Source organism: Sorghum bicolor, chromosome 6 (assembly GCF_000003195.3).
Source record: "Sorghum bicolor cultivar BTx623 chromosome 6, Sorghum_bicolor_NCBIv3, whole genome shotgun sequence".
Classification (NCBI taxonomy): domain Eukaryota; kingdom Viridiplantae; phylum Streptophyta; class Magnoliopsida; order Poales; family Poaceae; genus Sorghum; species Sorghum bicolor.
The window spans coordinates 58,518,369-58,534,727 of record NC_012875.2 but is presented as its reverse complement, the minus strand read 5'-3'; the positions used below and the strand labels follow the sequence as shown (position 1 = coordinate 58,534,727).

The 16,359-nt window shown below is 46.8% G+C and overlaps 2 protein-coding genes across 2 annotated transcripts; both read right to left on the bottom strand.

Moving 5' to 3' along the window:
- On the bottom strand, positions 228 to 3,861 carry LOC110436531 (COP9 signalosome complex subunit 5a-like). Its single transcript, XM_021463732.1, has 6 exons — positions 3,356 to 3,861; positions 2,088 to 2,369; positions 1,869 to 2,016; positions 1,689 to 1,771; positions 895 to 975; positions 228 to 785 (listed from the first exon to the last, which is right to left on the bottom strand). Exons 1-6 carry the CDS (start codon positions 3,746 to 3,748, stop codon positions 651 to 653), a joined length of 1,122 nt encoding a protein of 373 aa, XP_021319407.1. The 5' UTR covers positions 3,749 to 3,861; the 3' UTR covers positions 228 to 650.
- On the bottom strand, positions 10,108 to 15,186 carry LOC8068505 (probable receptor-like serine/threonine-protein kinase At5g57670). Its single transcript, XM_002447197.2, has 6 exons — positions 14,383 to 15,186; positions 13,992 to 14,249; positions 13,609 to 13,846; positions 13,341 to 13,476; positions 13,101 to 13,250; positions 10,108 to 10,474 (listed from the first exon to the last, which is right to left on the bottom strand). Exons 1-6 carry the CDS (start codon positions 14,552 to 14,554, stop codon positions 10,283 to 10,285), a joined length of 1,146 nt encoding a protein of 381 aa, XP_002447242.1. The 5' UTR covers positions 14,555 to 15,186; the 3' UTR covers positions 10,108 to 10,282.

Here is a 16,359-nt window from a genome sequence, read left to right as displayed (position 1 = left end):
ACGATAGTTCTTCCGTGTGCTAATACTCTCCACGAGTGTAACTGTCTAACTGCCCAGAACGATAGTTCTTCCGAGTGACCGACATCCATTAAGCTCGCACAGAACTCGGTTATTAAGACTTCCAATAACTAAATGGCAAGTCAAACAAACAACTAAATTAAGATGATTCCTAGATGATGATTCCTCGTTATGAAAGATTCAAATACCGATCGATCGGACACATGGTCTCCAACGAATAATTTCTAATATTTCACTAGTATATAGTCTAATGGGAGCAAAATATTTCACCATGAACCAGATAAACGTGCAGACTAACATAGAGATCTACATACCATGAAACCTAGTGAAATAAGCGAACCAACTCCTGCCTGTCCAGGCAACCACATCCAGGTGACCAGGCCTCAGGCCTCCAAAATCCAATGCCTGAGATCGCCTGGCCCAAGCAATTTTGCCAGGTCAGCAACCAAAAAGGCCCTAAATCACACCCCCCCTCTCAGTGGCAGCCCAAGCTGAAGGCAACTCATAATTACATAATGATTCTTTTCACATAATTTAACTTGTCTTGCACGTTCTGAATCAGATAGCTATGATTGCAACTATCTTAGTGATGGCATAACACAAATATTCAATGTTGCCTTTCGCTGGAACTCTTAGGCTTCAACCATAGGCTCAGGACCGGATGAATCTGGAGCACTTGATGAATCCGGAGCACTTGATGAATCTGGAGCACTTGTGCTTGCCTTGATTGAGGGGTGGACAGAGTTGAAGAGGATGTCTTTTATGACCTGAAGACATCATATCATAACTCATAAGTATCAAGGCAACATTCAAAGATCCAAACGGTATTAACCTAATCTTGAGTAAGACCAAAAAAAAGAAAAAATGAATGATCACCTGTGACATGAGACCATGAACCTGCTCAGCTGTGATTTTGGAGCTATCTCGTGTTACCTTAGCCAGTGGAGACTCCTCTTGCTGAAGACAGCAGTGAACAACATATTAGAAAAAAACAAAAGAGCTGTATTAAGGTCTACTGAGTATAACATACGCTGATGTGGAAATATCAAAATTTAAGGGACCATTTGTCAGATCTTCCTATGTCAATATATGCACATCGCAGCTCAGTTTTTGACCTAGCCGGCTAGCCCCAATCTTTTTGTGCTCTCGAGATTCTTTCTAGTCTATATTCCATGCTATGCAAGACATTAATGCCTATGGGTTAATTTGATTTATAGTCAGGTACAGACAACTGACTTATTGTCGAACTAGGTTCAACTAGAAAACCAACTAATCCTGCCTGACTCAACTTTATGACTTGAACAGATTGGTCAGAAGTGTCCTCCCAGTAAAGTAACTGAAACAAGTTCAACATCACAAGATATTTTGGTATATCTGTGTAATTGAAGCATAAAATAGAAACAGCCTTTCATAGGGACTTGATCATTAGAACATCGGCAGCTCGACTCATTAATTTATTTGCCCACCGAGTCACTTGTTAGCAGACACAAACCCATTATTATTGGTTTATTGAAAATAACATAGAAGGGAAAAAAACTAGAAATTGTTTGGTGACAAATGGCAATAGATATGCAAAATTAAGCAGTGTCATCCTTGTAAAGGGAAAACAGAAGTATTGGCCATCAATGGGCACACCAGTTAGCTTAGAGAACACGGATGAAGAAACTGACCTCTTTCTTTCGTTGTGATGGCATAATCATACCACCAAATCGACTGTGTGCCAGCTGGCCTTCAGCTTGCTCTAGTTTATCAGCTGCAAAGGGGTAAAATGGTACAAAATATTATCTGGACAGAACAAATATAATAATTTGAATATAGAAAATGGATATCATTGTAAACAAAATGCCTGCCTAAATCAAAGATCTGCCCAGCAACATAATCCCTGTTGCCTAGAAGTGGTGATGAAGATAGTGTGTTGACCCAGTATTTGTTCCAGAGCAGATCAAGGAGGTGAGAGTCCAGGGATGACTTGAAATAAGTTATATCCAAAGCATAGTACTGCAAGAAATCCAGTTAGAACAGAACTAAACCACATATGTGAGCCAAACAAAGAAGTGGGAGAAAGGTACCGATTTGCAATGGACTCCAAAATCTTCTATCTTGTTGAGTGGAATAGTCTGGTACTCAGACACAGGCTCATCTGGTGGCTTGTAATCTTTTGGGTATGTCCTAAAAGCTCCAATCTCCACTTTACCAGCAGAAACAGTCCTTGTGGGGTCTATCACAACAGCCAAGAATGGTTCTGTGAATTGTTGGTTAAGCATCTGAGTTGACACGTCGATTCCTGACAGCCAGCATCCATAACCAGGGTGTGAGTGATACCAGCCAACCACATTCTCCAACCTCCCAGCCTATGTAAATGAAGAGCAAATGAAGTTAGATTTAACATAAATTGGAGGATGACAGAATGTGTGAACTATATTCAAGGTGCTTTCCAAACAAATTTCGCACTCCATTGGTGTGAGCAAACAGGGAATTAGATATATATAAAGGAAAAGAGTATGCATTCGATACTTCCACAAGTTTACATGTGTACTAAGAAACAGCCAAAAAGGACTATAGTTTGCCACCGGTCTTATGTAACCTACTTTTATTTTACTCTTATCAATGCACACACTAACACATCAAGAAGACCAAACAAAAGAATGATATAGCAGAAAAAAAGCAATGTGCATGTTACAAAGCCCATCAAATGCTGATTTGGGCAGCATGGTATTATCAGTCTAGTTTGACAATAGCAAACTAACACATCAAAACAACCAAACTAAGAAGAATGCATCAAAAAGAATTATGCAATTTATGTGTTACAAAGCCATCAAATGCCGGATTTGGACAGCAATACGACAGCAATATTATCATACTCCTGTTTGAAGTTACTTCCTTCGGAAACCACAGTACAGTACATCTAATTTGAACACAGGGGCTTCCAATTCAACAGACCTGTTTTTCTCTGTTGATTATTAAGTAATGAATCTGAACAAACATGGCTCAATTTAGATTTCAAGAATATAATATATTCCATGTAACCATATAATGAAGTTTTTTTTAAAAAAAAAGTATCAGCTCGTTCGTCAGCAACATGTAGGAGTCGCATTTTTCAGTAATCAAAGTCAGTTATCATTGTGTAATATTCAAGGGCTATGTGGTGCTAGCACAGTCAAGGCAGATAAGTTCCAGATTAGCACATGGCGAAATCCATGGCAAGCAAAGTCAATTTCATCTAAGCAAATTGTGCAAAAAGACACATAGATACCATACCACATTGGTAGCTACTTTATTCAGATCGGAAACATCAATGAACTGGTTAAGGTTAGCAGAGGAAGCGGGGAGGGCTCACCTGCTTGTTGATGGTTGAGTACTCAACCATGTACTCGTAGGCATCGGCCTGGGCATTGACCCTGGTCTCGGTGCCCTCGACGGGGAGCGCGAAGGCGTCCATGACGATGATGGCGTCGCCCTCGCACTTGCCCTGCATGAGCCCCATGACCTCGATGGTGCCCCCGGCGCGGGCGTGGACGACCATCTTGAGCAGCGCGAGCGCGGAGATCTTGGTGCGGCGGAAGTGGTGCGGGTCGTTGGCCCAGGGCTTCTCCTGCTGCGCTCTCGCCTGCACCGAGTCGTCGTAGCGGTAGATCGCGTCCATCGCGTCCGGGTCGGTGGCCGCCGCGGGGATGTTATTCTCCAGCTCCCACGTCTGCCGCGCGATCGACGCCGACGAGGTGGGCTCCATCGCGCTGCGGTGCGATGCGGCGCCGCGGCGAGCAAAACCCTAGGATTGGGAGCGGAGGACGAAGAGGAGAGGGCGAGGTCGAGGAGGGGTTTGGAACTTGTTGGAACTTCGAGGGTCTGCCTCTCTCTGGTTCGTTCGGCTTTGCGGCTATATGGGCCGAGACGCAAGCGCGTGGTGCCGTGGTTTGCAGCAAGCCCACAACGTGTGGAGGAAAGTTACTGTTGGGCTTTATGGGCCCATCAGCGAAGGGTTTGTCAACACTTCTTTGCGTATAGTCACGTTTTGTTTTTTTTTTCCTTTTTATTTTACTATGTAACGTGCCCGTGCGTTGCTACGGGATAGCTAACATTTTTTATTAAAAATACATGTATTGCACGATAAGATAATAATATTATAATAAAATTTAAATACCAGCTATAAAGTTACATTTAACTTAAAGAAACAAAGTTTCTGAAATCAAACATAGTCACGTAGAGCATGACGTTATAGCCTCATAATTTCTACTTTATAGACCTTTCCGTGATACGACCAAGATAATGTTTAATATCGGCAGTTGTAGCCATAGTTTTTCCAAGCTCAACATTCTCTTGGTTACTCAACTGATATGTTTTTTTGTTTCTTTCACCTCCCTTTTCATGAAAACTCATGGCATATCGTTCTCTCTGTCTCTTCTGATTTTTATGACCCCCATCTGGTGGCACCAACCCTGAATGGGTACATATAACTAGTTGACAACATAAAAACTTAGAACCTATAGGGACGCAGTTGAAAGTTTATATACCTCGACATGTTGTATTTGTAAGGTCCCTAGAGGTACGCGATCACTATTTGCCATTGGTGTGTCCATCCCAACTACGTGTCCCGCTGATTCAAAGGAAAATAGTGACTGCTAGGTGGCAGCATGTGAAATAAAGAATCAAAGAAAAAAACCATAAATTACAGGAATTAGCCTGTCTATTTTGGTCGCTAATTTATAGGGAACAGAACTATGTATCGATTCGAAAACAAAACAGAAAACATGTACTGACCATTATTTTAGAAGTTTATTTGTAACTGACAATTTATTCCCTTGTCTACCAACCATTATTACATCATATTTTTCTCTACCTGCAAGCTGTCAAATGAAGAGCTGTTTTAAAATTTTTATTTTCAATAATTGTACCCCCATTCTAAAATTTTACAAGATATATTTGTTACTTTTGAAACAAAATGATGTGTATAATATATTCAAAGGAAAATAGTGACTGCTAGGTGGCAGCATGTGAAATGAAGAATCAAAGAAAAAAACCATAAATTACAAGAATTAGCATGTCTATTTTGGTCGCTAATTTATAGGGAACAAAACTATGTACCGATCCGAAAACAAAACAGAGAACATGTACTGAGCATTATTTTAGAAGTTTATTTGTAACTGACAATTTATTCCCTTGTCTACCAACCATTATTACATCATATTTTTCTCTGCCTGCAAGCTGTCAAATAAAGAGCTGTTTTAAATTTTTTATTTTCAATAGCTGTACCCCCAGTCTAAAATTTTACAAGATAATATATTTGTTACTTTTGAAACAAAATGATGTGTATAATATAAATGCATAGTACTTATATTTTGCGTCACATAAATGGTTTAGTACTTATAAATTATAATATAACATGATTTGAGTTGTCTAACTCACCTTGTTTTAGGGTTGTGGATTGGCCAGGAAACGCAAGGGCGAGAGCGACTCCAGAACCTGGCAAAACGCAGGATTGACGGCTTCAAGGACGCTCGCAGGGCTGAGGTGCGATGTCCTCGTCGGCTTCAAGGACAGGCGAGCGAGGGCGAGGAAAACTCCAGGACCTGGCAACGCAGGTCGGGCGACGGCGTCGGGCGTCGGGCGTCGGGCGAGGGCGATCTGGCAACGCAGGTCGGGCGTCGGGCTGCGGCGCCGGGGGCGAGGGCGAGGCCGACGACGAGGGCAAGGGTGAGGGCGACTATCCAGACCAGGCAACGTAAGTCGGGCGTCGGGCGTCGGGGGCGAGGGTGACTCTCCAGACCTGGCAACGCAGGTCGGGCATCGGGGGCGAGGGCGAGGGTGACTCTCCAGTCCTGGCAACGCAGGTCGAGCGTCGGTGGTCGAGCATCGGGCGAGGGTGACGACGTCGAGGGGGCTCCAGGACGTCGCTGATTGCGGTTTCTTTCCTTACTGAAGACTACGTAGGATTGGAAAGAGATGCAATTTCATACCAGGAATCCTGTATTTTTCCTTATTTCATTTCACACCCTTCCACATCCTTATGTATTGTAAATTTGCATCAGGAATCCTTTCCTGTTTTCTTTTTCAATTTATACCCTTCCACCTCCTACTATAGCTACGGGATCGACTGATTCTCAAGTAGGGGAACGGGGGAGCGACCTAAAAAAATCGCACCATCTGGTGGTCTTATTTTTATTCTTTTTAGTTGTAATAAGGTGGTCTTATTTTTATTCTTTTTAGTTGTAGGAGATAGGACGTTTTGTTTTTGAGATCGATGAGATTACAATCATAACTTGCCCCGTTTTACTCAAATTCGAAGTCAGATAACCATCGTTGCAATTATAAATAACAGCCATAGTTTTATTTTTTATAAAGAGATGCATCTTGCCTGATTTTCCTTTTGTTTCTACAACTCAAATCACACATCAAGCCATATGGATGGATGAAATGAGGGTGAGTTGATACATGTACCAACACGATGTATGTGCCTGGACTAAAATACCGTGCGACTAACACATTCTTTCAGAGCAACGGTGTTGAAACACAATGTCGGCCTGTAGCCATCGCTGCATCTGTGTCAGCAAAATTTCTATCATTGGTCGTCAGTTACTCGCTTACTCTACTGGGTTATCTGTTCATGTCTCCTACCCTCCTGTGTGTTTAAGCGCACATGTGTTACAGCTAATCCCAGTGGTAAGGAACAATGCACATACCCCGCCCGTCAGTTAATAAACTCTCTGCTGTCTTATCTGAAGAATCTTTCCATGCGTGCTGATTTGCTAATTACCGACAGGATCAGTTTGCCTGGATACTGTACGCTGCATGGTCGATCGGTGGCTATTGTCGTTGTGCAGTGCAGGTTGCCTGCACTGAACTTGATTATCTCTTCACACAATGCGTTGCATGTTTTGTTCAGCATCTGAAAATTGGAAGTGCATGAACACATCGCCCTGCGACTCGGGAATCTTTCATGTCCATGCTTTTTTTAAAAGCATTTTCATATCCGTGCTTGGCATGGTCGGCCGATCTGCATTATTTTTTCTCAAAAACTAAATGACAATCTGGGTTTGATTGTTAATTTCGTTTCCATTCACATGCAGGTTCAGACATCAAAGAAATCATCTTAAGTCCTGCCCTCCTAAAGTCCTAAACATGGGCTTCTTTTAATAACTAATATAGTAGAATTGTTATATATCGTTATTCCAAGCTGTAAATGTTTAAGTAAACTGGAACTGCGGTTTATATATTAATTAAAAAGGTGAGGTATTCTAAGCCGTATTGAATTCGAACATGTCATATTTGTATAAGAAGTTTAATACTGGATTCAACTACTAATCAATCAATCAATCATTCATACTTACATTTATTTCCAAGAAGGACAAGAAAATTTATGAAGAGCAGCATATAGGTCAGATTCCATCACATAAACAAATCTATCAAGAAGAATGAGAATCCATCAGCAGTCATCTCTGTTGTGCGTGCTAGCAGCGTTGCAGTACTGTATTATTCTAGCCAGCATCCTTTTCAGCTTAGGCCCCCATGCATCTACACCACTGTCTGTCCTTCAGGTAACCACCAGCATGAAACCGTTCGTTGTGCAACTCTGTTTTTTGGCCATTCTGTCACAGTCACCACTGTACATGTACGCCCAGGACTCACGGACGAGCGGCAAGGCTGCATTGCCCATGCTCATAATGTTCGTGAGCCTGCAACGAGTTAGTTCGGCATCGGACTGTCGCAAGTTTTATTCGGTGTACTCTGTACTGCATTTTCTGTATGAAAATCCAAGTGAGATATGAAACGATACGAGGCTAGCTGTAACCTAGAAGCCATGCAGCCTGGTACATTACATACATATATGTATGCATGGTACTGGTACACAGTGCTATCAGCATTATTCATCGCTACTGACTGTTTAAGATAGGCTGGTGCATGCTGGTCCTGGTAATAACAATGGGTATAACTCGACACTGACGGCACTACACTAATGCCTTGGTCCATCGCGCTGATCATGGCCGATGAGCGCCAGAGTGCAGGCCAATGAGCACCGCGTCTCTGCATCATGGAAACGTTAGGTGTTGCAAGAGTCGAGGACCATGGCACCGTGCAATGCAGATGCGCTGTTGGATAGGCTCAATCCTCGGCCTGAACCCTGATGGATCATGGCCATGGATGTGTGTTTGTCTGTACACCACGATTGCCCAAGCAGGCGCAACTGTTTTCCTGTTCATGCCTCACTGGGGACTGTAGGTGTGGCATCGTCTGCAGTACGCACGCAGCCGCCAGCCGATGCCGGTCGATCGATGCCCCCGGGCCTTCACTGCATGGAAACGCGGCATTGGTCCTCCAGCAGTCCAGAGCTTCGTCCTGCTCATGTGCTGCGTGTTTATGCGCCCATCCCGTGTTGACGAGTTGCGTGGCCGATCGCGATGGAGCTTTCGAGCTGGTGCTGGTCCTCGGCTGGTGTCAGTGAGCTACAGTGTGGGAGAAGGTATGCGCGTAGATCTGGGCGGAGCCGGAGCTGCTGGCAACGAACGAGTGGTCTAGGTTAGCATAGCAGCGACCAGCGAGTCATACAGCTAGTAGCAGGGCGCCGAGCAGGTCCATCCCATGCAAAGAATTGGGGTCATCAACTCATGATGCAGCTAGAGAGACCACTCACGTTATGGATCACAGGATTCGCTCTAAGATTTGTGCCCAGTAGAAAAGAAACAATTTTCTATTGTCTCTCTCCTATTGGCCATAAATCTTATGGTTTATATTTCTAAGGGCACATGCCTTCACATCGTGGACCACATGATTCACTTATTTATGTCCAGCAACAATTTTCTTTCTGGTTGTCATAAATCTTAAAGTGAATGTTGTGGTTTATATTGTGAGGCCATATGCTCTTAGAAGTAAAAAAACTGCATTCGTGGATAAAAGGCGTTTTGTGGTGGACCTAGGCTAGAAGAATGTTGTGCGTGTCTCTCGCACACACAAACACACTACTAAGAGTGAGTGTGTTTGGGACTGCTTTGCTCCATGTTTTCAGCTCCGCTCCACGTTTTTTAGCCAAACAGTTTCAGCTCCACGCACTCAGTTCGAGAAAAAAAAGGTGGAGTTGTGAGAGCACCTCAAGAGGTACTCCACGAACTCCAGTTTTTTGTGAAGCTGCTCCATGGTGGAGTTTGTGGAGCAGAGTTTTTTGCAGAAGACTTTTTTTTAGACCAGCGTGTGCTTTAGAAGACGGCCGGCTTTAATTAGAAGGAGTACGTAGTCATCATAGCCTACTGTATATTGTGGATTTTATGGTAGCCGTATTAGTTAACAAGCTGATCGGATGGTGCTGTTTGCAAGCCATGGTTGGCGAATGTGTGACTGAATCATCACCTGTTCATTGTTCCTGACGAAGCTGACAAACTGACGGTCGTTAGGATACTTAGATCACAACACCATTAATAGTATAGTAGTAGTTACAAATTTCCTAAGAAACGGATAAATTTCTCCGATCTGGCCAGTTCCAGTCGTGCTATGTATGGCGATGATGCAGGATTTCACTGGGAATTAACACACGCGCCACACGACTGAATAGGCAAATGGTCTGTTGTCTCTTGTCTGACAGAGCGACTTGCTTCGTCCTGTCTCAAGTTTGCACAATGATCGATTGATCCCGTGGTTAGCTCACTGATCACCTCACTTTCAGACGCGATCCTGAACAGCAGGGCAGTAGCAGTAGCAGGGTAGGACCGCCCAACTGCACTTGGGCAAGCTAACCAACGGCAACCGAGCCGAACCCGAAACCCACCACCTGACTTGCCTCTGAGCATGTGGCTGCTAGCTAATAGCTCGTAGCCAAACTACTCCTGGCTCCTGCAATTCAGGGCAGCGGTCTCTCATCAGTCTCTGCATCATCCATGGCTCGCCCACAGAAATAAAGCCAAGAACCAGAGACAGTTTCATGTTTCTTGGGGACGCACGGCTCTGCCCACCCGGCATGCCAAACTGTCAACTGGTTTGGGAAGAAACCAGCATGCATCCGTCGTTGTCAGGAGCTGATCAGATCGGCTGCTGGAATTAAGACGGACGGACGGCGTATTATGGATGGGCAAGATTCCTGCTGAGCTGAGATGGTGACACCAAAACTGAAAACCACGGGCCTGAAATCTGAATCCTCTTCTCTCTCTTTTTCCTCCCGGATTTTCATTACTATTCTCAACTAGGGATGGATGGTGTATGTACACACTGATATAATCGCAAGGATCGTATCAGCAGGTTGAATAATAATAGTAATCTACTGACAGATGCAAATATTTTAGGGCTAATCATTGGGGTGGATGCTGCACGCCGACGAGGAGATCGAGGGGGAATCGGATTCATCGTCGTAGTTGTCATCGTCGTCGTCCTCGAAGTCGTCGAGATCGTCAAAGTCCCACAGCTCGTCTTGCTCCTCCTTCTCGGGCATCTGCCATTGATCTTGAGAAATCTCACCGGACTCCAATAACTCAAGCACCTGCCCATGGCCATGTGAACCCAGTCAGTTAAGTACTAACAGTGGCAAATTAATAAAGAGCACTGGAGCTTCAATTGACCGGTCCAGGTCCAGGTCCAGGAGTAACCTCTCTGGCAAGAGCAGCGAGCCGCTGATACAGCCCATTGGATTTTACACACGACTTTTTTACAGTAAAAAATGCCAGCCTTACAGTGCAATTGCATAACTGAAATACTAATGCGTGTTTAGACATTTTTGTTGCGTGAAAAAATGAAGTTTTTATGCAGACAGATGCTTGTTTATTACAGTACATAGGATTTTACAGCAAAATCGTTCAGCTTGGATAAGTCCCTGAACATCTCGATTAATCATACTGATGTGCTACCTACGCACTGCTTATATACACTATAACCAGCTTCTGAAGCAAGGCATCTATCTGATTCTGATGGTTGTAACGAGAGTAGCAGTGACCAGTCATCAGTTCAGTGGGGCGATTGTTTATGTGCTGATGGCACAATGAATTATGAATAAAGTAATGCATGATTAAACTTTGATTAGGGTAGACTTGGTCTTTTATATAGCTGTTGGGGTGGCATGTTTTGTACGTTTGCCCCAAGGCTTGTGTTCTTGAGCTGTCCTGCATCCCCCACTTCACCTCGCCCTTGGGCTTCCCGTGAACCAAATCAAATGGAGAGAAAGAAATGGTAGGGGAGAAGGTAGGAGGCAACAGAGCATCCTATGCCCCTCCTACAACCAAGAAACCGGCCATGCTGCAGATGTGACCAAACCCTTGTCTGCTTCTGAAGTTCAGTAAAATAATAAGGTTCCAATGGTCTACTCTATTCCTAATATTCCTAAATTAGTTTGTCATACAGAATGTGAAGAATGCGTGCTTAAAATTTTTATTTGGTATGCTTAATACGTCTAGGGCCCAAACTGAAAAGAGGAAACTAAGAAATCTTTCTAGGCAATTTGGGAAACATTATTCAGACAAGGTCAATACTGATTGATATGTACTGATGTGTTCAAGCCACCATCCCAAATCCCAATCCCACAAGTTCAACTCAATCGGTGCATGCATGATTTTGCTCATCCACAAGTTGATCTGTTGATGCTATGTTTTTGTTTGGTACTATACATTATCAGTATGTGAGCGCCCACAAAGAATACAGTAGTGCACTGTGGGATCCAAGTGAAGCAGCTCTACATTAAAAATTGAGATCTCACCACACTGTGATAGAGTAGGACAAGCCCTATGCAATCAGGTTGGGTGTAGTGTTACTTGCCAACTGGTCGGTAGATGCCAATGCCAGTGTGCTAAACAAGAACCAAGTCCCTGCTGTCACAACAGACATGGCACGCGATGGATGGCGGTATTTAACAACCGTAGCAGCCAACAAGTGGATGATATAGATACAGTACTAGTATATGCTGCTGCTGTTTTTAGTCTGCTCTCAGCTGTCTGGTTAGACGAAGCATATACGGATAATCTGGTTTAATAAGCTCAAACAGACTAGGCAGAATTATGCCTAAGTGGGATAGCTACCTAGCACCAGACATAACAAACTAATGTTTTCATCAGAATCTATAACTGAACCATTACCTCATCTGATTGTATAACTTCCAATTCATAAAATAAAATACTGGATACTTCTCAGACCACATACTTGGAACATTTTCTGCACCAGCTGTTAACCTCTTCTGTGTTGCCGTTGTGGCGTGTTCACCCGGTTTTATATGGCAGTACTAAAATAGAACTGTTGGACCTAACCATATGTGTTTCGGCTTTGCTTGAAGTGAGAAAGAAAACCTCTAGGAAAATCTTGGCCACAACCTTACATAAAAATAAAGGAAGAATTGTTGACCTTTTCTGGTGTATGATCAACGCTATACCTGAAGAAACCTAAAGTTGTTAGTTGTTGTCCATTTTCAGGGTAATGCTAGAAGTGAGAAGAAAACTTCCAGGAAAATCTTGGCCACAACCTTACATAAAAATAAAGGAAGAATTATTGATCTTTTCTGGTGTATGATCAGCGCTATACTTGAAGAAACCTAAAGTTGTTAGTTGTTGCCCATTTTCAGGGTAATGGTATCATTATTGTCCTTTGCTGAAACCCAGAGAATTCCATCGTTTAGTTACCAGATCAAGCAACAGGTCAATTAGACCACCAGAAGGGAATTAAGATGTCCCTGGCTTTTGTCCTCTGTGATGATGGTTGGGGATTTTCATCTTTTTCAAAAGACAGAGAAAAAGGAGGCGATGGTTGGAGATTTTGATCTTTCAAAGACGAGAAAAGAAGAGGTCACAGATGCAGATTTTCTTGGTGGTGGCCCAGGCGTTTCAACGACCGGGATGCTAGGCTCTGTCAGTCAGACCCACCCTACCCAAGGCATGGCATTGTACCACCCTTTAGAACAAATATTTTTAGCTGGATCATATTCCTCTAGAACAAGTAGGCCACCCACTGTCCAAAGCTACTGTCTACACTGGTTGAGTCATAGTAATTTTTGAAGGCAAAGAGCAATGTGCATTTACTTGTTGCAGTGACAATAAGGACACTTCTTTGTTTTCTTGTCATTTCAAACCAGTAAAACAAATCTGAAGCTTGTGCAGTAGTTTCAGCCAGAACAGAAGAGCAAAGCGCACCTGTGTCATGGTCGGGCGCCACACCGCGGCGGCCCTGACGCAGAGGGACGCGACGAACATGAGCCGCCTCAGCTGCCCGGCGTCGTAGCTGTCGCCGAGCCGCGGGTCCACGAGCCCTTGCACGACGCCGTCGCTAAGGTAAGGCTTGGCCTGCATCAAGCCATCAAGCCACAGCGACATGAGTAAACTGTAGAAATGTCACGGCACGGTTACTGTAGGAGGAAACGGCTGGACACTCACCCACGCGATGAGGCTCTTGTGGGAGCCGTCCACCGGCTTCCGGCCGGAGATGAGCTCGAGGAGGAAGACGCCGAAGGCGAACACGTCCGTCTTCTCGTCCACGATGCCGTGCGTGAAGTACTCCGGCGCCAGGCACCTGTCATCACGTACGTACAGCGGAGGTGGCGTGTCAGCGTGTCTTCTTCGCCAGCTTGCATTGCATTGTTCTCACAAAGTCCAATGAAGAGAACAGAAGAGGGTACGTGAAAAGCAAGCGTCGCGCGCTCACCCGAAGGTGCCCTCGATGGGCGCGATGGCGTGGTGCGTCCACTCCGACGGCAACCAGCGCGCGAGGCCGAAGTCCGAAATCTGAGGCTCGTAGTCGGCGGTGAGGAGGATGTTGGACGCCTTGATGTCGCGGTGGATGATCCTGCGCGCGCAGCCCTTGTGGAGGTAGCGCAGCCCGCGCGCGGTGCCGACGGCGATCCCGTGCCGCTGCTTCCACGACATGGCCGGCAGCTTCAGGTCTGCGCACGATTCATTCATGGTGAACGGCGGCACAGAGCAGAGCAATAGCACGTACGGGTGGAACGAACAAGGCGGTGTCTGCCAGTGTCATGCATGGTCGCTAGGTGGACGGACATCAGGACATGGACAGGATGAGCTACTTGCCGTGGAGGTTGGCGGAGACGGAGCCGCGTGTGGAGAAGTCGAAGACGAGGTGGAGGCCGCGGTCGACGCAGCATCCCAGGAGCGCGGACACGTTGGGGTGGCGGACGTGTCCCACCGTGCCCAGCTCCGTGAGGAAGTCCTTCTCCTTCTTCTCGTCCGCCGCGGCCGTGGGCGCCAGGCGCTTCACGGCGACGGCGCGGCCGTCGTCGAGGACCCCGCGGTAGACCTCGCCGTACCCGCCCTTGCCCACCATGTTGTCTGCGGTAGTGCGTGTGGAAAAGGCAATGTCAGTTGCCGAATCAAAATTAAGGGTACGCGGCGGCGGCGTGAACACAGGCAGCATAGGATAGGACAAACAAACAGAGGCAGGCGAGGCGATGGTTTACTGTACCTTTGTGGAAGCCATTGGTGGCGTGGTCGAGCTCCTCGTAGGAGAAGCACCTCCAGGTGGGCTTATTGGGCGGCGGGTCGACGTCGACGCACTCCTCGGCGCACTCGTCGGCGTTGCTCCGGCGGCCGAGGGACAGGAGCCGCTTCAGGCTCCGGCTCCGGAGGTAATTCATCTCGCAGTCCACCAAGCGGAACAGGAGCCCAGCAATGGCAGTGCCGACCTCCAGCTAGAAGACTGAAACGGCGAGCGGAGGAGGTCCCTCAGCGGAACAAGTCGATGAATCAATTCAATCCCCCTCTCCTGTTGCTGCGTGACGAGACGTCGCGCGCAGCGGCCGTATTGAAACCGGCGTGCGCGAGCGCGTACGAGTAACAGTGATGACACGGGGCGGTTAAAGAAGAGAAAAGAGGGGGGCGTTTCTTCAGTCAAGAGCGGGCGGGCATTGAATGGCTGAGCTCAACTCAACCCCAATGGTGGAGAAGCGAGGGGAGGAGGTCGCTGCTCACTGCTCTCTGCTCTGCTCCGTTGGGCAGGAGCGCATTGATGAATTGGACGCCGAGCAGCGAGCGCGAGCGAGAGAGAGTGCCGCGCTGCCGTGTCCGCGCACGCTGCGCTGCTCTCAATCTCAACTGCACGCGGGAGCGAGCGGGGATGTCACTGTCGATGCCAGTGCCCGCCCCCGTTAAGCCGCAGCGAGCAAAGCACAAGCAGGAGGGCTCCGGGCGGCAGGCAACAGCGCAAACGAAGCCGGCCCCGGCCCCCTTTTTATCCGGTCCTGGCGCGGGAGGGACACGGGTCGGGGTCCAGCCGCCAACGGAGGAAGAGGAGGAGGGGACGTGCGTGCCGTCTTGTAGTTCTGGGTCCGGGGGCACGGGACGGGAGCGCGGCCTGTCCTGTGGTTGTCTGGGCTGGCCTCGTCGTCGGGGTCTCTCGTCTCGTCTCGCCCGTGTGTTCCTTCGCTGGCGGCCTGTCGTCGCTGATGATTGCCGTGTGCCCTCCATTGCCGAGCGATCGCCCCCGAGCGATCCGTCCATCCGCGCGCCAATGAATGCGGCCGGCTGCGTTCGCGCGTGCGTGTCGCGTGCGCTGCGCTGTGACTGCGAGTCCTGTGACTTCGCGACTGCCACCGCGTCTGTGTGTGTGGTGTGGGGGTGCTCTGGGCTGAGCGTGACATGTCAACCGTCTGTCGCGTACTCGCGTCCCGGGCGCGGCGTGGCTTGGCTTGGCCGGCGGGCTTTCATGGCGCCGTGCCGTGTCATGTGCACACGTGACCCCCGGGGTAGGGGACTAGGGGGCCGGGGTGTACAAGTAGAACGATGATGCGTCGTTGCACTGTGTCAGTGTGCACCAGCTCACCATTTTCACTTCCACCGGGGCCGTGTTTACTTTCTGATAGAAAAAATTTCGTGACACTATAGCACTTTTATTTGTTTATAATAATTATTATTCAACCATAGACTAACTAGCCTCAAAAGATTTGTCTTGTAAATTTCGACTAAACTATATAATTAGTTTTTATTTATATTTATATTTAATACTATATGTATGCGTCTAAACATTCGATGTGATAGAGAATTTTGAAAAATTTTGAGTTTTAGGGTGAAAATAAACAAGGCCCGGAGAGAACACTCGGGCGAGGATAACACTAGCGTGCTAGAGTTGAGATGGGCTTTTCCATGCTGCGGTTGTGAAAGGTGGAGCTAACAGGCGACATGGAGGGGAATAAGAAGGCCCGGGAGCCGCCGGGACCGGGAGGGAAGGAAAATGAGCGCCCTATCTAGCTACTGGGCAGGTGCGAGCAGTTGGCGAACCAGCTGGCCTGGCGTGCTCTCACACGGCCGTTGCGGTGCTACTCACTGTTCAGCTGCGCCCGACACGCTTCGTCACTCCATCATCCCCGTTCCAAGGGACGAAGGGCTCTCATTTCTCTCTTCTAAAACACTCTAGATGTCCTCCTTTTTTTTTAAAAAAAAAAGT